The 23,954-nt window shown below is 34.2% G+C and overlaps 3 protein-coding genes across 3 annotated transcripts; 2 read left to right on the top strand and 1 right to left on the bottom strand.

Moving 5' to 3' along the window:
- Positions 1-16,434: 16,434 nt before the first annotated feature.
- LOC111598023 lies at positions 16,435-17,030 on the top strand. Its single transcript, XM_023313035.2, has one exon. The coding sequence runs from the start codon at positions 16,583-16,585 to the stop codon at positions 16,967-16,969; it is 387 nt and encodes a 128-aa protein (XP_023168803.2). The 5' UTR covers positions 16,435-16,582; the 3' UTR covers positions 16,970-17,030.
- A 563-nt stretch (positions 17,031-17,593) lies between these two features.
- Positions 17,594-18,456, top strand: LOC111598002. The gene is made up of 3 exons (XM_023312995.2): positions 17,594-17,701; positions 17,769-18,049; positions 18,107-18,456. The coding sequence occupies exons 2-3, from the start codon at positions 17,803-17,805 to the stop codon at positions 18,223-18,225; spliced, it is 366 nt and encodes a 121-aa protein (XP_023168763.2). The 5' UTR covers positions 17,594-17,701; positions 17,769-17,802; the 3' UTR covers positions 18,226-18,456.
- Positions 18,457-19,938: 1,482 nt separating this feature from the next.
- LOC111598038 lies at positions 19,939-23,258 on the bottom strand. The gene is made up of 3 exons (XM_030225395.1): positions 23,224-23,258; positions 20,098-20,449; positions 19,939-20,024 (listed from the first exon to the last, which is right to left on the bottom strand). Exons 2-3 carry the CDS (start codon positions 20,333-20,335, stop codon positions 19,939-19,941), a joined length of 324 nt encoding a protein of 107 aa, XP_030081255.1. The 5' UTR covers positions 20,336-20,449; positions 23,224-23,258.
- Between the last annotated feature and the right edge of the window lie 696 nt (positions 23,259-23,954).

The raw sequence follows: 23,954 nt of genomic DNA, 5'->3' as shown, positions 1-23,954 counted from the left end.
CCCGAATAAGCCGTCGTAAGTTTACTTCAAAATTCATTCAAAAGCTGCAATCCAGATTTTATAAATCAAAAGCCCACAAATTCCACTAATAAAAAATATTTATAGATAACCCATAAAAATTGTTCTACTTTGGTAATTCAATAAATATTTGCACCCATTTAGAAACTAAACTGAGCCGAAACTTAATGCTCGTGTGCCAAATACCTGGCTACCAAAGCTAGTAAAAAAAGCAAGTAAGAATGTGTAGCTGACCGAAGCCGACTGCACAATACTCGTTCACAGCTGAATTAAATGTTATTTCAATCTTATCGAATAGATCTATATAGAGAGGCGTAAATATAAACCAGTTTCATAGCTCTTATGCCAAGCTCCTTTTAATATTATAGTTTGAGCTCTGAATGAAGTCAACAAATTTTATTTATTTTTATCGATTTACTATCGTTATTTAATATCGATCTACCATTGGTTATAGCGAAGAAATTTTAACAATTCCTTTGAGTGAACGCACCAGAATTTGTTTAAAATTCCAAAGCTTCAAGCTTCAAGAGAAACAAAATTAATAAACTCCTTTCATTTCCTGAACGGGTATATAAAAAAGAACCAGGTAAACTGCGCAAATGGCCAACGGGGCTTATTGTATGCATTTATGAGTGTGGCAGAGAAAAACCTGCTCCAGTATGCCTCTCGCCTCTCACGCCTCACTCCTCGCCAATTGTGCCGCGCCTCTCTTTCGGGAGGCAGCAGCTGGTTGCCTTTAAAAGTGTCGACTCGGCGGCTCGTTGATCTCTGCTCCAATTTTTGTGCGCGGCAACTTTGGCATTGTGCAACATGCGGGCAGCTATACATATGCTTGCTGCCACGCGTTGTTAGAGGCAGCTGCATGGCAGCTGATGCAGATTTGCCAGCCCTCCCTCTAACGCTGCCTGCCTCTCTCCCCACCTGGTTCACCTTTTTGTGTTGAGCTGCCTTTGCCTCACCTTTCGATTTTTCATGTGTCGTTTTATAGACGCATTTATCGCTTTATGCGTTTGATTGCAACACGTTTCGATTATATTTTTTTCTTCCTCTTTTACTTGTTGGAATTGGACCTGCACCTTTATGGCCTTTTCCTTTTCCCCATGGCAAGTTCCCCGCGAGACCCTTGAAGCCACCTTGCCACTCTTGCACTCATTGTTCGACTTGCACGTGTGCTTCACACACACAAAAAACCAGCTAAAGAAATGGCTAAGAAATTTGTCTTCTTATTGTGTGTGTGTGTGTGTAAGAGTGTGTGTATGGTGTGTGCTTCCCATTTATTGTGCCGCGTCAGCAAAAACTTTTGCAATGCCCGCTGCCAAGTGGGTTGGTCCAACAAGGAAACAATACATTAGCTCTATGAGTCGCACAGGCGGCGAGAGTTTCCAGAAAAGAAGGAAAATCAAATAAATAAAAGAATCAAAAGGGAACAAAATACATATTTTATTTAATAAATAAATAAAAAGAAACTTTTGCTTCTCTAATAAAATAAACTTCAATCTTTGTTTGTTTCTGCCTGAATTTCAATGAAAGCAAAAATGTTTTAGGCAAAGATTTATGAATTTAGGATTAGGCTAACTGGCAAGCAAATGCAGAAAAATATCCTTAGGTTAAATGTTTTTATTTGTAGTCTTAAAACTTTATATATTGAACTATTGATAATCAAATATTGGCGTGGTATTTATGGCATTGCGATTTATTGATTGGCATTAAAAAAGGAAAATTTCGAAAGGAAAAATTATTTAAGACTTCAAATAATAGCTTTAAAAACTTTAGGAAGATTTTTAAAAATTATATTTTAAACGAAAACAAATTATAATTAAGTCTAAGCGGTCATATAAACAAAAAGTATTATTTTAAAATCTGAACTCATTGAATTCTGTCATCTATTATAGATACAACAACGTTGTAAGGTTCCTTTATAGCCTTTATAGAGTTAGAAATTCATAAAAATTATTGCCAAAAAGGGCTTTCGCGCAGTTTTCAGACAAATTGTTATAATATAGCTTGTGGAAATATAACTTAAAGATAAATCTTTTTATATAATATATGCTTTGATTTCGCAACTGCAATCTCTTTATCAAAATTAAGCTTGAACTTTCGCGCGGCTGATCGATGGTTCATGTATTTGATGGGCGTACGTATCACAATCATATTTTAAACCATTTATTGCACAATTGAACAGAGATGATGCAACAAGATAGCAACAATATAATATGCTCGTAAGTAAGCTGTATTACCAGACAACAGACAACAATAACAACAACGACGTGAACAACTTGAACAGCTCACTGAGGGCCAACAAATCGCCAGCAGCTTCAACGCAAATCTTAAGTCCACAAACAGCTAAAGATGCTGCTGAGTTCAAGTGGCACTGGCACAAATCATCAGCATCAAAACAACAACAACAACAACAACAACAGCAACAATGAAAACTGCAACGCCAGACTCCAACTTTGGCATAATTTGGTCAGATCTTTCGAGCTATGTTTGGGTTTTTATGCGAAAACAGGGTAAACAGGGTATATTGTTTTTGTCAAGCTTTTTTTGGCTAGCTAGTGACTCTTGATGTGTTAGTCTGTCCGTCTAGGAAAATTCGTCGCTCTCGAAAAGCGTAAGAACGGGAGACTTAAATTCTGAGCAGTAAGTTCATTAGGAGCTCAACTTTAATAGCAATAAGTAATAGCTATAAGCTAAAATTTTACAGGGTATCTACTAGTCAGGCACTGGCCACTCCAGCAATCTTATTTGTTTTTTCTTTAGTTTTCGCTTAGGAGGTCGTCTTTTTTTATTTGTGTTTATCTTTGACGAGTTTTAATTTGTTTTTTTTTTTTTGTTTTTGCTGATTGCTGTTTGTCTTAGTGCGTCCCATTGTTGTTGTTGTTGCTTAATAGTCGCTTTGCTGTTGTAAATCAAAAGTTTTGCCTTTATTTGGGGTGTGGTGCGGAAATGTTCAGTTGTTTTTCTCTTCTCATTAATTTAAAGCGTTTGGCAAACAGTCGACAAAATAAATAAATAAAAAAATTGCATTGTGCAAGCATTAAGATTTGGCAAAATTTAAATATTATGTCAATACGTTTTGGCTACAAAATGTGTGAAATATAAGTAAAGATAAAGAAATGAATAAGATATGAGTGAAATATGCGATCGATAAGTCTAGCAAGCGTAGCTAACTTTCAAAGCTGCAATGGGACGTACTTGAAATGCCTAGACTCAGTTTTAATTTTATATAATAAAATATTTATTTGAGTAGAAAAAGAAGCCATCTCCTAAGCAAATTTTTTTGTTTATTAAACAAATGTGAACGGCTTCATCTACATCCCTAGAAGTCATTTTACTCATTTTTCATTTGTTTAGTAATAAATATTATTAGAGTTTAATTTGAAGATTTCTGTATTAACAGCAAGCTGAAAATCGTAATACAGAAACCTTATATATATATATATATATATATATATATATATATAAGGAAAGTTTTCAATTTCTAATTAGCTACTTTAACAAGCTTTCACATTAAATAACTAGTTAGTTAATGGAAAACTTTATCTGTAGTCCATCGGGGTCTTTGGCTTTGGCTTGAACACTTGCCAAGAGTAAAATTAATGCATGAGATCAATAAGATCCATAAGACATAGCTCTAAGAAAGAATGTGAAATATGCTTTCACAAGGGCATAAAATAAAAAACAATTAATATTTTTATATATTTTATTTCAATTTTCATATATAGTTTTATTTTTTTTTTTAATTTTTTTTTAAATATTTTTATATTATATATTTTTTTCAAATTATTGTTAGATAGTATTATATTTATATATTTTTCTAAGCTAAAAAGTAAAACTGTCTAATATATTTTATATAATTTATATTTCTTTTAAGTGTCCCTTAAAGAAATATATAAATAAATAAATTTGCCATTTTGAAAAAATGATTAGAAAAAAAAATACTAAAAATAAATAAAACATACAAATTACTTAATTTAATTTAAACTTTTGAAAATGTCATTGAAAAAGGTCTAAGGAAACACATGTTGCACAATAATTTGTAGATTTATTTTAGAAAGCTTTAAGATTTATATTTATCTATCTCTAAATCTGATTTTCGCCTAGTATAAAATTACCTGACTGAGACTCATTAGCACGTTCTAGTTAATAATAAGTTATAGCCAGTTAAAGCCATAATCTAAATTGTGATATCCGTTGAATCTAGTTTAGAAATCAGTTAATTTACGAAGCTTCGAGCTGAAGAGTCGTGGTACATTAATTGAATTAATGATATCAACAAATATTAAGAAAACACAAAGCAAAGGTTATTTTTTTTGTGTGTGTTTAATAACTTTTGTTATTAAGTGCTAGCGAAGCGTTAAAGGCAGCAGCAGTAGCTAAATGGCAACAAACTGTTGCCTGTTTAACACATGCCAAATATTGTAGCGCACAGATACTAAATGTATCTCACAGATACAAAATGTGAGCAGTTGCGCCTCTTCACGCGTGGCAAATTTTCAATTTCAGTCGCCGTTTCAGTTTCAGTTTCAAGTGCAGCATGCAATGTTGCAACCGCAAGAAGTAGAAGAAGCAGAAAAAAAAGAGAAAAAAGTGAAACTTGATGTGGTGTGTATCTGACAGATACACGAACATGTATCTGCAGCCATAATTGCGGCTCAGTGCGGCATGCAAAATGAAAAGCGAAACAAAATTAATGAAGTGTGTGATAAGCGCTGTGAAAAACGCAACCCACACAACAAGCCAACACACCCACACACACACACAGCAGCCGCAACAATGCACAAAAAGTACCACAATTTGCAGTTGTTGTTGTTGATTAACGAGTATCTTTAACTTTGCATCTCGCTGAGATATTTTTGTGTGCGGCACGCGGAAGTTGAAAAAATTTAAAAAAAACCAAGAGAAACAAAAATTTGTATCTAAAACAATGCACATTGTACACAGACAGCATCAAATTGTCTGTACACATTTGTATCTTGAACTTGAGGCATCATTGAGCAATGTGTGTGCAAGTGTGTGGGTGTAGCTAGCGGGTGTAGCCAACATGAGTAGTTTGTGTTGAGGCGTGTTAGCCGTATGTCAAGTCTTTGTTTACTTTTTGTTTCAAGCAGCAGCACTTGAAGCACTCCAACAATTAGAAGACAATTTTCAAGCCAGTTAAGCATCTCCGTTCTTTGCACAATACATATCTTCATTAAGAATAGACAAATAAGCGAGAATAATTATCTTTGCAGTTGCCAAATTTAAAGAATTTTTTAATTATATTTAACTTTGTTTTGGTCTTATGGTTAGATTATTTCTATTATTTTTTAGTCATATTTTAATATAATTTCAATTACATCTGAGTCGTATTTTGAAGCCTTAAGTTCTGATGTCATTTCATAAAGATATATTAATGAGGAATTTTTTTTTTTTTGTTAATAAGACATTAACTAAATAATTAATACGTTGTTAAGTTAAGTTTTGCTTAGAAATCATAATATATAACCAAATAGTGAATGATAAGGATGAAGTAATATATATAATTAAATAAGATGTTTATCATGCTTCCAGACGTCCACTTAATTCAAATCGTATTTTTTCTTAATTTATTTAAGTTTCTGTTTCAATAAGATTTGGTTAATACAATTGTAAATTTGAATTTGAATTTGAATTTGAACTTGAATATAATAATATTTCCCTCAGCTTTAAATACTCAGATCATATTTCAAATACACCTATTTCAAGTTAATTATAGCTGAAAAAGAAACGATGCGTTCATATTGCTTTAATAATAATAAATTAATAAATAAATAATAATATGTATTCAAATAATATTAAATATTTTTCTTTATTATTAACAATCCATTTAAGTCATGTTCCGTTTAACATTTACATCCGATCGGCTTGTAGCCACACGAATAGCGCACATAATTCAGCTAGTTATACGGAAATTATTAAAGTCAAACACGAAATATGAATTCATTGCAAAATGCATGTGGAGAGGCCAATCAATAAGACGATTTGCGGGCGAGTTGCATGAACTGCCGCACGCAAATTCCTTTAATTATAAATGGGAGAAATCCACGGCAGTTGTTGACAAGTTCAATGGCTGCTGCAGCGGCGCACGCGGCGTATGCGCAATTTGCATTGTGCTTTTAATTAGTGGCAATAATTACGCATACGCCGCGTTGCACCTGTCAGTATTAATACAAACACACATACACACAACTCTGCACACATAATTAAGATTAACTTAATTAGGTCTTTAATTGGCAGTTGCTGCGGCAGCTGCAGCTGTTAAAACAGTTCGTAAAGCCACTGCCACTGCCACTGCCACTGCTGGAAAGTTTTTCAATTTAATTGATATTGATGCTTCGGTTAGTTGAATATTATCGATCAACATGCACTTAATTGAGTGCTTCAATCTCATTTGCTGGCTACTATACTGGACGAGAATGTAAGTCCGTTTGCGTATGTACAGAGATGAATGTGAGCTTCAGTTCAAATTAGTTTGCAGAAGATACCTATTCGAGTTTTTATTTAAATATCTATGAATATAAATGCATGTGCATGAGGTAGCCCTAGCTCTACAATCAATATTTTTTTACATTGGAGTAATAGAATCTAATCAAAAATTGCAAATTATATCTGGTGAACAGGTATTCTATATACCTCTCTATAATGAAAATAAACTTGGTTCCATCCATCAAGCTACCTGTTCTTAACAGCTGCGGAAGTTATCTCTGGCCATTAGTCAGAAAAAATTTCCAATTCTGCACAGGCTCAAACAATATAAATGACAAGTAAATTAATCTAATCGCCTAGGTAGCACACCTGTTAAATCACATTTTAGAGTAGCCAAAACACAATCAAATAAAAAAACTGTTAAGTTACAAAATTTGCATAAATAGCTGAACGATTTCCTTATAGCAGCAATTACCTGCTTCCCTCTCTCTTTCTCTCGCTCTCCCTCTCTGTCCCTTGTTTCGCAAAAAAACTACATAAAATCGAAAATTGATGTGAAGTTATAAATCAGCAAAAGGTGTTAAAATTGTCGCAAATATTTTGCCTCAAGATCAAAATCATGATGATGATAATGATAATAGCAATAATGATGATGATGATAATGCAATAAGTTAGTTCGAAACTTTGACAAACATTTTATTGTTGATTGTTTTTTTTATTTGTTTCTTTTTATTTGTTTTTTTTTTTTTGGGTATTTATCAATGTGTTTTTCATGGTTTCGAGGCAAAGCAAATAAAATCGCATTAAAAACGCTCATTACAGCGGGCTGTGGCTGAGACTGAAGAGAGATGTGTATATGTATGTATATATATATATATATATGTATATATATATATATATATATATACATATATATATATAAATATATACATATCGCTATATATGTGTATAAATCAATAAATCAGCCCAATTGCTGTCGCTCCACGCTTGGCAGTTATGGCTGTAATAATCATAATGATTATAACGATTACAGATTATTATCGGCCTCTGTAAACGCATCTCTGTCGTGTCGATTACCAAATCCGTTGGCCTTGTGCGAATTTTAAGCATCGTCAGTTTTTTTCCTGTGTCTGCGACTGTGTTAATTATGACGCCAACTGCGAGCCGAGCCACTCGAATGCGATTGCAACTCTTAACGACCGACAAATTGTTTAACTACATGAAAATATTAACTCAATTTATTCTGCAGAGCTGAACGGCAGCGAGTGAAGCCCTAAGAAGATTGCATAATATAATTGCTTTAAAATCATAATTAAACACAATTAAAGCCAAAAGACTTAGAAGCAGACAAATAATATTTAATATGTGCACACATTTGAATGCCATTTGGAAGCTCTAAGCAAGTTAAATATAAATTAAAATGGCAAAATTGAATATTTAATGCATAAAGCTGAGCTTAGCAGCATTATTAGACATCGCCTATGCCCTGTTAAAGTTATCTGTGCTTGTCTAGCTGTTTACAGCGTGTCTTCAAGCCAGTTGCCCCAATGAATAGTTGCTATCAAAATATTCAAAACACAATTCCGAGCCAACTTCATACATGAAAATGATATAATTACAAACAGCTCTAATAAATTTTGATCATAACCCAAAGCTGCTTTCAATTCAAATGTTCGAAAATAAAGAGAAAAACAAATAATAACTGTACAGTTGTATTTGTCAAATAACTGCCCAATGACATTTGTTATTTACAGCTCAATATTAGTATTCTGTGTATTGTCAGAGAAAATATATATGTTTATATATATATATATATAAAACAACAACATAAAATTGAATATTTTGCAATACTAATTTAAGCCTCAGCGAAAAATAAAAAAAAATATGTAAGAAAAATGAAGAAGAGGAAGAGGGACCTTTAAAAAAATGGTATGATAATTAGCAAACGCGGCACGTAGACGCACAAAAACAATTCAGCATTTCGTTTGAGGTTCTTGGGCCCAGCCGCGATGGCATTTGTAGGCTATATATGGCGATATTTGTCGGTCATGTCGTTGGAGAGGGGCGAAACCGTTAAGCACATACACAATTTTGGCAGTGGCAGTGGCAGTAGGAAAAAACCAAGAGCTATACGTGAGAGACTGCAAAAGACCCTGTAAAAAGTAGAAAGATCATATTTTGGTTATAGCAAAAAGAAGAAGTTATAGCTATAAATATAGCGAAAGGAGAAAGTGCAAGATAAAAAAATGCTGTTTACTCAGTATGGAGCTTTAAAGTTATAGGCTAATAGTTTTTGATTATATCATCTTTATACTAAATTATTTATCTCTAGCTTTTATTATAATATAATATATCTTCCATAATACGGGAGCACGTAAATATAAATCGTATATATGTATATGTATTTTTTTATATTTTATATTGCTGATCTAATCCCCGTCTTGTACTGTCTTATGATATTTACCGCTGCCGGCTCAAACAATTTCTTTGTCATATAATGACAGTTCGAATTAAAGCTAACAGACTAAGAAATATCTAGTGCCTAACAAAACTTACCCTATAGAGTGCACTTAAAACTAATACACCCTGTCCATCTACACTAGCTCAGTGCATAGGGTACGCATTAACAGTTTGGCTCATTTGCATGGACAGTAGACGTCGAGCAGACGCTAAGGCCGTCATGCACGTGCGCTCGAGCATGTTTGAAGCGAACAGGTTGCGAGCAGCGGCAGTTGCAGCTGTTGTGGCGTGATTGCCACGCCTGCGCGCAAGCTGCTGTAAGGCTGGTCATTTTTAGTTGGCCATAACTTTAATTAGCACCAAACCGAAAATAACATTAATTAACCAACTGGCGACGCAGACGGAGATGTTGTTGTTGTTGCTTGTATAAATTAGACAGGCTTAAATTGTTTTATGGTCATTCTTGCCACATGCCCCACAGATTACCAATTGGCATTCGCAGCGATTGCGACAAACGCGACACACACTCAGCTTTTGGCCAAGCAACCACTGGACAGCCGCTCACTGGACAATTAAAGATTGGACACGTTACCCATTGCCCAATCTGCAGAGCTCCGCTGGCCAAGTTAGCGAGAAGCCAGCCACAGCTAACTATAGCCGCTCTCATTAGTGCAGTGAACCATTTGACATTTTTAGTGCGACGACCTCACGCATGCGCCCCATATGGCCTGCCCACCCTAAAGCTTCAACTGGGGGCTATCTGCAGGCCTCTCTTATGGACAATATGTGTTATATATGGTTATCGAATGAAGTGTCAGACCCTAAGACCTTCACGACTTGGCATATCGACTTTTCGCTTTTGGGCTTATGCTCATTAAAAGTTGAATGCTTTCGGCTACAGTGAATAATCGATAACAAGTAATGGACGATATGGTAATGCCATCTTAAGACGGCTACCTCAAGCTGGGAGTGATTAAATATGACCTTGAAATTCAGTACTATGAGTAAGTCAGGTGTTAAATCGATAACACTAGAGTCGCAACAATTAAAAGCATTGGCTCTTAAGATTTAATTATAGATTAAGACGGCTGAAGAAATGTAGGTCTGGCCTTTAAGCGACTAATTATTTCGAAAAATGCTTTAAGGCTTATCGTTAATCGATTAGGTATATCGTTTAAATTCTTTCTTTTTAAAAATTGATTTTCGTTAGATTTAGTATATTTCTACCTTCTGCAATACATGTGGTAAATATTTGTTAACCGAATCTTAAAATACACTAATCGATAGCCACATTTTACTTATCGATAAGCGTTGCGCTAAGCTACATAAAGGAGGTCATTAATATGATAGCAATGAATAATTTCTTAAATATTTTCTTCCATCCTTATCTAGAACAAGAACTACAAATCAAATCGATTGTAAAATAATCGAAAAGCAGCTTCCATTAACCGATAGCACAAGCATAATTGATATTAGCAGCAAAATCCCACTCTACATTGTACACTCTAACAGCTTCCTTTCAATCTATATAATTGATAGTTAAATGCTCCTCGCCTCGGCACATATTCATCTGCCAATGCATAATTTATAGTCTTAAACTCCATCAGCTTCGGGTCTTCAACTCAGCTGCCTCCACAGGCCAAGAGGCCAGCAAAATAATTATACAAATTGTGTGTTCAATTTTAGTTAAAATAGCACTCAAAACTTTAAGTGCTGCAAGCACTTTCATTGAAAGCCAAAACGACGAACGCCTCGACAGCCAAAAAAAAAAAAGGGGGCAAAATCGACAACACCAACAATGAGGCTTAAAAATTGTATAATCAACAAAAAGCGGCTGCAATTGGCAATCATTTCTGGTACAAATTAAAATTATATTACAACATTTTCTTAAGCCAGAGTCCGAGCACAATGCAACCAGAGCTACTTGGCCTGGGCATTAAGCGCGTATATCAGTCAACTAACCCAAAACAAACAAGTAAGAATATTGTGAGCGGCAGTGATTGACGGGGGTATATCCTGGAATTTAATTATGCATTGTTGCTAAGGAACTTAGCTTACGATATGAACTAAGTTAATAATTTTTAAGAACATATTTTAATATTTTAAATAAAGAACAAAGAATTTTTAAGAGTAATTTTACAATATTCATTTTGAGACATATGTTTATTTATTAAATAAAAATATTTAAAAAATTACAACAAATTTATTTCATATTAAATTATTAAGTTAAAGATTCTTAAATACTTTTTCATTGTTTTTAAATATATTGAAAATATTGTATGTATATATATATATATATAATCTTATATATTATATAATCTTAAATTAAAAAGATTTCTTTTCCTGCTGATCTTAACTTAAAATAAATGCAAATTGCTTTGGCCACTCTTGCCTCGCTTAGCTTACATAATCTCTAAGTGCAATGAGTTTGATAATGCCCATATTTAGTTAATTACAGGGTATATCTAAAACACAATAATTATATGAGTCCGATATCTGAGGCGGCCCAAATCGCAAATGCGCTCAAGCATTGCAAACTCTTTTGCAGGCGGCGATTTGTGCTTTAAGCCACGTCTACAGCAAAACTGACCTGCCCAAAAAATACAAAAAGCTAAGAAAATAGAAAAACAAAGAGACTGAATGAAACGAAATACGGGCAGTTGAAAGTGAAAGTCCTCTGTTGTTGCTGCTGTTGATATACACTGTTTGTAATGCGAGCTAGGGTATATAGTTGTTACTGGAGAGGGTTTAAATATCATTGCATTTAGACAATGCGTTCAGTAGAGGGAAAGTCTCCCAAGGGGGAGCTAATTTCTTTGTATCTTTTTTTGAAAAATTCCTATCAGTTTGAAAAGTATGAGACACAGAGTATGCCCAGGTAGGTAGCGTAGGTCTCTTGAAAGCCGAATCAAAGAACTACTAAGATTACCAAACTAGCCTTGAGCTCTAGAGCTGGCATCAGCAATTCGGTTAGCTAGAAAATTGAAGAGTTAAAGCTTAAAATATCTAGATATATAAAAAAAATGTAGCTAGCCTTATGTCATTTTATATACTAAGATAAAATAAATAAATTGAACAGTTTCTGTTTTGGGATTGAAATCACAGAACATTACAAAAAGCTCTTAGCTGCTGTTCGACTTTAAACAGAGTATGGTTTAGTTATGCACAACTGAAGAACTTATGAGTAGAAACGCATTGACAGTTCTTGCTTTGGACTAAGGAACTTCAAAAACCCCAGCAGCTAATCACTCCATCAACAGAGTATTATGCAGTTGCTACTAAAAGTTCCCCCCTTTCCTATTTTCCTCTCATTCAGTATTAGAACCTCTGCAACCTCTGTCAACTCTCAGCTGCTTGTACAGCATAAACAGTGTATGCTGCAGTCATGGACCCTGTTTGGGGCTTTTCTTAACTAGGGGGAGCTGCCGCATTGGCAGCATCACGCGAATTTCAATTGGCAAATGAATAAGCCGCATCTAGCGAGTAAATTAAACAATTTTATTGCACACGCAGCTAAATGGAGCGCTGCAATCAATTGCATTGCGTTGACCAAAGTAAGATGCAATAAACCAGTTGATAAGATCTGCTTTGGAAGCGCTTCCTGCTACCGAAAAACCCGTTAAATGTTTCGCAGTTAAGGCCAGCAAATGAGGCAGATGCCTGCGTGGTTACCTGGCTGGCTAACTGCCTTCTTCTTCTGCTTAAACACGCCTGTTTTCAAGTTTAACCACATTCGCTTTTATTTCTTTTTTTTGTTTATATTTTTTACTCGCATTTCGTTTCGCTTTTCCATTCGCATTCGTTTTGTTTTCGTCTTATTTGTTTTTATCGCCAATTTCTACACTTTTCTCACCTTTCGAAGCGGCCTTTTGCCTTTTGAACTCTTCGTGAACTAATTTACATTAGAAATCAACCAGATTTCCCCAAGCTAAATAGTTTTATAATACCTATCTTAATATTGATTAGGGCCCTATTTTGTAGATTAGGTAAGCGTCGAGGCTTTATTGTTTTGTTCATAAGCTTTGTCCAAAGCAAAGAGTGAAATATAATAAATGATTGTTTTTTAATTTGCTCTACACACAAATTAATCTTAAGCAGCGCCGCGACAATAATTAATGTCAAGAGTTACGAAAATGTCTCAAACGAAGATAACACTAATGATACCCTGTAGCAATCATAAATAGGGTAGTCAAGTCAACTCGCCTGTTAACGCTTAGTTCAATCAGAACTCTTTCAAGGCTCTCTCTATTAGCATAGTTAATACACTACGTTAATTTGCAGATACATTTGTATCTTATAGATACAATGGCGTTCATTGGAAATTATTTTCAATTTTCTTTAAACGATTTTGTGGTAAGTAAAATTCCCCATCGATTTGTGGCGACAAAATTGATACAAGCGTGCTGCATGTTGCATGTGGTCGCTACTAAATTCATGAGTCTGCATATTTATTCAACTTTGTCGCTTATGACAATTAAATTGCTCTTGTTTAATATTTAATGGCCGGCAATTAGTTTTTATTGGCTATTAAATTGGTTCTACGAGAGCTCAAGATTGGTGAAATGTTTTGGCCAGATTTTGTCGCCATAGAAAAAAAAGCAAGTGACAGGGCTCTAGTGAGGAGTGCACGACTAGTAGATACCCTGAAATGCATGATGAGCTGCTGTTTGAAGCATTTTAGCTTCTATTTCTGGGTGTAAGAGTATGAATATAGAGCAGAATTGAATATAATTTGTAAGAGACCCAGAATATAACTTTGTATCTATAATTTATTTCTTTTATAACCAATGAAATATAGGCATGCTAGAATACTTTCTTGCAAATATCTAAAATATTGTGCTAGAGATAACTTCATATATGCATACACACAAGACGCATAAAGTGATTGATAAACTGCCTGGCATAGCCAGAACAACTCTGCTGTGGCTTCCAACCAAGAATACAGAGGCACGCTTAATATATTAAAATACACAGCTAAACTTTGTAAGGTGAGCTACGCCACCTTCTCGTGCCTCAATTCTCATTTTTAATTTACGCTATAGAAAACAAAAACAAACTATTGATTAAACTGCGAGTTGTTGAAAGTTGTGCACTCAACCAAACTAAGCTGGCTGTTATTGATGAGGCTTTTGCCTGAGGTGTAAGCTGCCACGCCCACACGCACCTACGTACCCACTTGTGACCCAGTTTCTAAACGTTTTGATATCGATGCAAATTTATGCAGCAGCAAGGCATAATTAAAACACACGCACAAGCTTTGCATTGATATTGGGTTCTGATTTGGCCACTGCACTGGCCAGTGCTGTGTCAATACATCACTTTAACAATATATCAGCATGGATTTAAGCCAAACTATTTAAGGCCAATTAACGCAGCAGATTTTGCAGCCTTGACCAATACGCAACGGCATTTTATTGTAGTGCGTTTATGGAATGTTTAAACAAAACATTAAAAAACAGTGCAAATAACCACATTTTTGACTTAAATGATAGTTGGAATACCCTTCATATTATTGAAATTGAAATATTAAGATATTGTATATGGAGCTTTGATCAAGATCCTATAAGAGAATATAAATAGATTGGTCAAAAATATATCATTTAAAAATATATGCTTAAATACTTTGAGCTTATTATTTATTTGTATTATATATTAATTACTTAATAATCATTATTAAAAATATGTAATTTTGAAATATACAAATATAATAATTTGAGTTATTAACTTAATTAATATTTCTATTGATTATCATGTTAAATATATCAAGATTTCTCTTAAACACTCAGAAAATTGTAAAATAAAAATGTAATTTATTATTATTTTAATTATTATTTATTATTATTTATTATTTGTATATCAATTTATTTTCACTCTAGACTTTCATGTTAAGTTCCCTTACATTACACATTTTCCTTAAGACATCATAATAACCTCAAGTTGAGGGTATTCGTTCAAGAAGTGCAACCAACAAAAAAAAGGAAAATAAAAAACTTTACGCGTTCGCGCTTCAAATGTTTATGCGCTGTTTGTTTTGCGCGTTTATTTATTATTTTTTTTGTTCGCCTCACTGTTTTATTTATTTATTTCTTTTTTATCTTCTTGTTTGTTTTATGTTCATTTGAACGCTTCGCTATGAAATTTAATTTGATGTGTGGCCCAAGCGCTGACAGGGTCGAGTAGCCCAAATGACGTTGTCAGTCAAATAATTTTAACTGCGCGCGTGTGTGTGTGAGTGTAGTTGTTGCTGTTGTTGTTGGCTTGAGCTGTGTGTTGATGTAAATACTCGAGCAAGTGCACTAGATAGTCAAGTGTGGATCGGACTTTAAGTGGCTGTTGGTTATTGAAAGGCCATTAGCAAATAACCTTCTTATCTGATCTTTCTGATCTGCAACCGAATTGGAATTTCGAACGTTGTTTAGCCCATCTTAAAATCATCGTCAAGTTTAATTCAATAATATTTATAAACATCGTTAGGAGTAATATTGTAATAGGCAAGAGGTAAATTGAGTTCGACTCTGTTTGCTCTTGTAATTATGAACCTTTTTATATGAAACTAATATTGAAGTGGGTGCAAATTCTTATCATCAATATTAGCTGATTTCTAATTGGATTTTACAGATAACTTAGACAATTACTCCAACGGTCTAGAGTGAAGGATTAAAAAAAAATATATATATATATATATTTTATATTTTATTAATATATTATATTAACTTTCCCTTTAAATGACTTTGTCTTTAGGGTTTATGGCATTGGCTTCGAGACTGAAACAGCATTTCTTAGCTTTTATACTTTTCTCTACTTTTGTTACTCTGGCGATGAGCTAAGGGCTTTGCTGTCAGCAACAAAAATATCATCCATCACCCACCTTTTTATTATAATAGATTTAGTTAATGTTGTTAATAAGTTTGTAATTTGTTGTTCTACTAAAATGTTCCATATATTGTCAATATATATCCAAATTAATTATATTTTAAAATATCATTTCTCAAGTCTAAATTATATACTTTTAGGCATGGTTAAATATAGTTGTAGTAAAGTAGTCAGAGATGTATTTAGCCCTAATTAAAGCATATTAACAGCAGACAGAGCATAGTTAACAAGAAGCTCATTAATAAATCTCTCTACAATCTAAGTTCAAGTATTTTATCCTTTAAGATCTTTTGAGTACATATGCTAGAAATAAACAAAAGTAAAACTTTAAGCTCATTGAAAAGATTTAATCTGATTTCATTGAAGGTTGTTGATTATTAAGTATATTAAAATATTAATAATATAATATTTATGAATAGATTATATAAATAAAATGTAACAATAACTCATTATTATTGCGCCCTGCACCTAAACCAATTATTCATATATGAAAACTGTTGCCTACTTTTGAGCGCTGCACATTAAATAATTAAGCCCTGAATAAATTTAAATTCATATAAAATATTTGTGTTATTTTAGGCTTTTAAAAAAAATTGTCGTGAAAAAAGTTGGCAAAAAATTTTTGTGTTTGCGCAACTGTTTTGCCAAAATGAATAAAAACTGTTGGCTAACAAAGTGTTCAATGTCGATCAACATTGAAGCAAGGTCACACTAGATTAAAGAGCCTTAGATTTGCTATAAAAACTGGCAAGCAGCATTCGGAAAGCGAATTCAAATCAAGAACATGAGAGCTACGTTACTTCTGACTGCGCTCTTGGCAATCTTGTCCAGCGCTGTTTTGATCAATGGCCAACTCTTCAACAGTGGCAGCAACCTGCTAGGCAGCGGCAGCAGCAATACACCAAGGATCTGTGTGCTCTCCAATTGCAATTACTATGCAGTTAGCGAAGTCTGCGGTCGCTATGGAAGCTCGAATCTCTGCAAACGTTTCAGCAACAGTTGCATGCTGCGCTACGAGGCCTGCGTCAACTCCGTGGCCTACACAACTGTCTCCATCTCCATGTGCTCAGGCATTCCCGTGGGCACACGCAGACTGTGCGCCGGCAGCTCCACAGGCTCCACATCGAATATACAGCCCATATACATAAACAGACGTCGTGGTCGTGGTTAAGTCAAGCTTACATTTTGTTATTGCGTTAAAAATAAATATTTAGCCTATTTAAAATGAAGAAAATTTGACGAAATTGAGAACATTATATAATTTGGCAATTAATAGAAATACAATAATATATGAAGGGTGTCCAAGTAAGAGTGATACTAATTTTAATAACTATATTGAAGCAACTATTAGAGTTAAGAGTCATAGGCAGCTAACAAAATAATGAATAAGATTTGCCATTATATTTAAAAGTCTTTTTATGCCAGTAGAAAACATTAAAAAACTCTAACAAAATTTAGATTTGGTCGTTGTCATTATGACTTCAGTACACAGAAATTCGAAATGGAAACAGCCTTTTGGGTATAGAAAATATCACTTCCATAGCAATTGGTAGATCACACCTAGATGACTTGAATCGGCAACGATTAGCTTAATTGTTCAAGGGCAGAGAACTAACCCATATATATCCTTAGAGAATTGTGTCATACTAAAGCTACAAAATAAGCTTTATAATAAAATGAATAAAAACAAAATCAAATAATTTTTTCTGTTTCCTTCAATTAATTAACTTAAATTCATTAATATTATATTATATAAATATGGGCTTAATTACAGACAATTGCTTTTAATATATTAAATAAATACACAGAATTAGGTAAGTATTTGAGCAAGTGCTCGAGCACAGAATAAAGACTCAAATTTCTGAGAGCATCTTGGATAGCCTTCTTGAATTCTTTGACATTGGTAAGCAAACACAGCTGACAGCTAATTGGCATAATATTTGGCTGAAACACAATATAAATGCCAACAGTTGCTTAGCCATATTATATGCGTTCTGTGGCACAATGAGAGCTCTGCTATTGGCAGTCGTGCTGCTCACTTTGGTGTACCTAAGCAGCTCCGCTGAGACGAAGGCAAGCGCCAGCAGATTGCAAAGCTGTCGACGCACAGTTCGGGCCAAATGTAAACCGAATGGCAAAATATGTGTGCGCATCGCACGCAGCAATCTGTGTCAACTGAGAAGTTACAGCTGCAAACAAAGGCTGGCCAATTGCAGAACAGCCAACAGCAATAATTCGCTGTCCCAAGCATGTGAGTTATGCCCTCGATATACGCACTCACAATTGTTAACCCTCTTGCCCGCTTCAGTTTATCAGAGAGTCAACAGAAAACTCTGCTCGAGCAACAAAATCAATCAAAGTTTGCCCTGTGCCAGCTCCAACAACAACAACAACAATAGCACGAATACTCCAATAATATATGCATGAAATGTGTGTAGAGGGAAATTTCATATATGCTCATCGTTTGCATGTGAGAGTGAAGTGCCAAAGTTGATTGACTCTCATCTTGAATAATTTATGCTATCAATATAACATCTGGATACTTTAAGTAAAAGCTTGCCTTTGTCTAACATGCATTCAGCTGGTGCTATGTTAAGAGTTAACAGGTTTAGGTTGACTGATAATTAAAGCAAATTTTTATTGATGAAAATAAACCAAAAAAATATAAAGAAATGATAATATTCTTAACTTTTTAGTAGATAAAATATAGAAATTATTACAAATGCTATCTACAATTAATAATAGTAAAATACTCAAAAAAAAACCATAATAAAATGTATTTAATAATTTAATTTAATTAAGCATCAACATTTCAATTAACATGTTCATATGACCCAGGGCAAATTTATAAATTTTAAATTATGTGGCGTATGAGGAAAAGTATCTATTTGATGAACAGACAAACAGACAGGTCTATATTGCCTCATATGTACTTCAAAAAGTTCAAGTAAAATGTTAGTCATATTAGTAAATATTAAATATTATTGCAAACATCAATAATACTATTAAATAAGCTTAAAATAAAATGCGAAATTTAACTCAGTTTATCTTCCCATATTTCAGGCTAGCGCTCTGTCTCTAGCTCTCACTCTCTCTCTCTCTTTCTCTCTCACTCTCCATCTCCCACTAATCGCCATATATTGTGACAATTATATATGTATTTGGTTTTATTGCTGAAATTTTTAATTGCATCCGCAGGCGGTTTCAGTAATCCGCAACACAAAATAAAAAATAAAGCACAGCAAAAGGCAAACCCAAAAACAAAACATAAAAAGCGAAAAAAGTGCTTTTATAAATTGCGCGTGTGTGTGAGTGTTTTTAGCCATAACTATAATTTTCTTTTCTCCTTTTGCTGTTGTTTTGCCTTGAAAATGTGCAATTTATGGTAAATTCGCTTTCATGTTATGCGATAGCAATTAAAAAGCAGAGCACACAAAAACTGCAGCATATATCATGGCGCGATGTGTGCATTACTGCGTGTGTGTGTGCGTGTGTATGTGTCTGGCTATGGAACACACTCACACACACAGTTGCACGCGTTTTGCCAGCGCCAAATGATAAAATGAATAATTGTTCAGCTTTTTGCTGGCACAACGGAAATGCAATCATCAAAATGGACGAACTGCTGTTTCCGGTTTGACAAACGCCCATCGAACGCTTAGTTGAACCCGTTATGCAACACTTGTGCGCCATTTGCAGCACAGCGAAACCAACACAGGATTCAAATTTACTGCAATCAATTTTAATACTCCGCTATCTAGAAAAAATATTTTTTAATATTACATATGTTTTAATTATTTTAAGCTTTATTTTGCAAAGTTATTAAAAATATTTATGCAATGAAAATTAATTTTAAATATTTTAAATTAATTAATAAAATAAAAAAGTATTTTTGTGAATTTTGAAAATAATTTTTTGTAAATTTTTTAGAACTATTTAAGCAGAAAATAAAAACTTTTCTTTCAAACAAAATCAAAACTATTTTTAAATTATTTTAATTCAGTTAAAAATATTTTATTAATTTTTCAAATTCATAAGTGCAAATATTTTTTTACAAATTTGTACAATTTCTGTAAGCTCAAATAAATAATATTTATATTTTATATTATATTATAAATATGTTTATCTTAAGTAATGCAATTATGTGCCGCAGATGCCCATTTGGTTGATACCAAGATTCTTGCAGCCTGGAGAGAAACTCACTGGGGTTCCCTGGCGACCGAATTCTAAGGAAAGCAAACCGATTTGGTTTTATATATAGTCTATATAGAAGTTTCCTTATATAAGTCTTTGGCTTACCGGTTTTAGACAGACAATTATCAATCATAAATTGGCATTCGTTTTTGTAATTCTTGCAATAGCTCATCGCATTATCGGTATACGAGACACATATGGCCCCGAACTTATCACAGATTCGCCGATTGGCCCATTTGCAGTAGATATATCCATTTCGGCTGAGAAAGAGTCCAGCCTGAATTGACCCAAGCAGCTGCAGCAGCACACAGCAACAGATAATTAGGCGAGTGAGTGTCTTCATCTTCGTCTTGAGCTAATTGAATTGAGACTGATCCAAACACTAAATATTCTTCCACATTTTATAGTCGAATCGGTAAAGCCGAGCTCGAGAGCTTCGACTGCAAATATTTGCCAACTGAAAGCGGTTCAAAATAAACTGTTTGCCAAATGTTACGACAGTAAGAGCGAAAATGTCAATAGCTGAGGCTGAGCAAATAGAGCACGAGCTTAATGCTTTCAAATAGACCAAAATTATTACTTACATAAGTATGCTTGGAGATATGTATAGCAAAAGATTTTGTTTGCAAATATGTGCGTACGGAAGGGATCTGAGTAGCTTGCGGCCTACTTTTGAAGGCAACAATTATAGGAAACATGTAGATAAATAAAATATAAATATCTATAGTAGTCTATAGTAGTATAGAGTAGTAATCAGCTTTACTTTTAAAATAGTAGTATATTTTAGTACTATTTATGATAGATACTACTCTATCATAATTAATTTATAGTAGTAGCAATTAATGGAACTTATGATAGAGTAGTAGACTACGCTAGTTATTTTTCATTTAGTAGTATGTTAAAATAGTAGTATCTGAGTAGTAGTATTGAGTCCGCAGTACTTTTTATATAATACTGTATTTAAATAGTAGTATCTATCGCATAGTTTAGAAAACTACTGCTCATAAAGTAGTAGAACAAAGTATAGTCATAGTAAATATACAATATTAGATATTCTCAAATCTACAACAGCAAAAGTATAATATTAGGAGTATATAACAATAGTAGTATATTTGGCTTAGTAGTTAACAGTTGCAGTAGAAAAAGTAGTTTGTAGTACTAAAGATCAGTTAAAATAAAGCCGCAGTAGAGCATGGTCGCAATACCTATGATATAGTTAGTAGTAAACTATAATAGTAGTCTGTAGATATATGTCATATATCATATATCACATATCATATATCATATATCATATATCATATATCATATATCATATATCATATATCATATATCATATATCATATATCATATATCATATATCATATATCATATATCATACATCATATATCATATATCATATATCATATATCATATATCATTTATCATTTATCATATATCATATATCATATATCATATATCATATATCATATATCATATATCATATATCATATATCATATATCATATATCATATATCATATATCATATATCATATATCATATATCATATATCATATATCATATATCATATATCATATATCATATATCATATATCATATATCATATATCATAATCATATATCATATATCATATATCATATATCATATATCATATATCATATATCATATATCATATATCATATATCATATATCATATATCATATATCATATATCATAAGCAGAGGCAGAGAGCAGAGAGCAGAGAGCAGAGAGCAGAGAGCAGAGAGCAGAGAGCAGAGAGCAGAGAGCAGAGAGCAGAGAGCAGAGAGCAGAGAGCAGAGAGCAGGAGCAGAAGCAGAGAGCAGAGAGCAGATGAGCAGAGAGCAGAGAGCAGAGAGCAGAGAGCAGAGAGCAGAGAGCAGAGAGCAGAGAGCAGAGAGCAGAGAGCAGAGAGCAGAGAGCAGAGAGCAGGAGAGCAGAGAGCAGAGAGCAGAGAGCAGAGAGCAGAGCAGAGAGCAGAGAGCAGAGAGCAGAGAGCAGAGAGCAGAGAGCAGAGAGCAGAGCAGAGAGCAGAGAGCAGAGAGGCAGAGAGCAGAGAGCAGAGAGCAGGAGAGCAGAGAGCAGAGAGCAGAGAGCAGAGAGCAGGAGCAGAGGCAGAGAGCAGAGAGCAGAGAGCAGAGAGCAGAGAGCAGAGAGCAGAGAGCAGAGAGCAGAGAGCAGAAGCAGAGAGCAGAGAGCAGAGAGCAGAGAGCAGAGAGCAGAGAGCAGAGAGCAGAGAGCAGAGAGCAGAGAGCAGAGAGCAGAGAGCAGAGAGCAGAGAGCAGAGAGCAGAGAGCAGAGAGCAGAGAGCAGAGAGCAGAGAGCAGAGAGCAGAGAGCAGAGAGCAGAGAGCAGAGAGCAGAGAGCAGAGAGCAGAGAGCAGAGAGCAGAGAGCAGAGAGCAGAGAGCAGAGAGCAGAGAGCAGAGAGCAGAGAGCAGAGAGCAGAGAGCAGAGGCAGAGAGATGGATCAGAAGCATAAGCATAAGGCATATAGAGCAGAGAGCAAGAGCAGAGATGCAGAAGCAGAGAGCAGAGAGCATAGAGCAGAATCAAGGAGTCATAGATCAAGAGCAGTAGAGCAGAGACAAGAGCATAGAGCAGGAGCAATAGCATAAGCAGATATCATATAGCAGATGAGCAGATAGAGAATCAGGAGCATAAGCATAGATGCATAGAGCAGATATCATATGCAAAGCAATATCATATATCAATATCATATATCAGTATATCATATATCATATATCATATATCATATATCATATATCATATATCATATATCATATATCATATATCATATATCATATAATCATATATCATATATCATATATCATATATCATACATTCTATATGAAATCTTATAGCTCTATCATATCTCCTTCCACAGAATTGACGTTTAAAGTCTCTTTTGACTCTTTTCTAGCTGCCAAATATCCTTCTATTGATTATAGAAAAACCAATATTTTTTAAATTTAGTTAATGGTAAGCCATTTCGTGACTACGCCCAGTTATTATATGGGTTTATTTAAGTGTCCATAACAGTTTGGTCCTGTTGTTGGGTTCTCATGATTATTTGGCTTTTAGGCTTATTATAAATTCAAAAAGTGTCGACCGCTAATGAAATAGCTCTGCTTTCTCAAACACACACACATATATATATATATATGTATGTATATATATATGTATATATTTATATACATTTATATAGTTGTAAAATACCGTGTATAATAATAATTACTATGCCGCCGTCCCAGTAATTAGCGAGCTGTGTACAAGCTCAAGTACAGCTCGGTAGGGTTTTCGTGGCTATGTCACTCAGTCACTCATAGCCAACAGTTTTTATTTTTTCATCATGCAAATTTACACACATCACACAAACACACACAGCTGTACACACTCGCATTCTCCTGAGAGCTTTGCACATTTCATGTCAAAACCGTTGGCATGTCATGTCAGGCGCTCATTTCGTTGCATGTTCAACTGTAAATGTACACCGCCCACCTGCCCACTAGCCCAGCTGTCTACCTGCCTAGCCACTAGGCGTGTGTGTTACCCAAATGCGTCTTAGTATACTCTGATATGCTTGGTGTACTCGTAAGAATAAGCTGCTTACAACCAACAGGCGCAAAGGGAATACCTCAAAATAACTTGGAGAAGCTTAGGCATGAGCTTTCAGAAACTTGCAGTGCTAAGCTCTGCGTTATTAACAGTTGTATAAGAAGATAAAGTTTCTGTTTAGCTAAATTTAAGCGTCTTATCAAATTTAAAGAAACTTAGCTCTAAAAGCTCTTATTGATTAATGTAGCAGCAAGTTTCCATTTTCAGAGTTGCTTCAAAGGGTATGCGATAGGTCGGCTTGTTTCTTATTTTCCGTTTTTCCATTTCCATTTCTTCTATCCAATTTCCCTTGCTGCTGTTATTTGTGGTGCATTTGTTGTTAAGGCTTTTTG

The sequence above is a fragment of the Drosophila hydei genome, unplaced genomic scaffold (assembly GCF_003285905.1).
Source record: "Drosophila hydei strain 15085-1641.00,03,60 unplaced genomic scaffold, DhydRS2 tig00008130-arrow-arrow-pilon, whole genome shotgun sequence".
Lineage (NCBI taxonomy): Eukaryota > Metazoa > Arthropoda > Insecta > Diptera > Drosophilidae > Drosophila > Drosophila hydei.
Note: the sequence above shows the minus strand (reverse complement) of the source record. Positions and strands in the feature narration are given on the sequence as shown.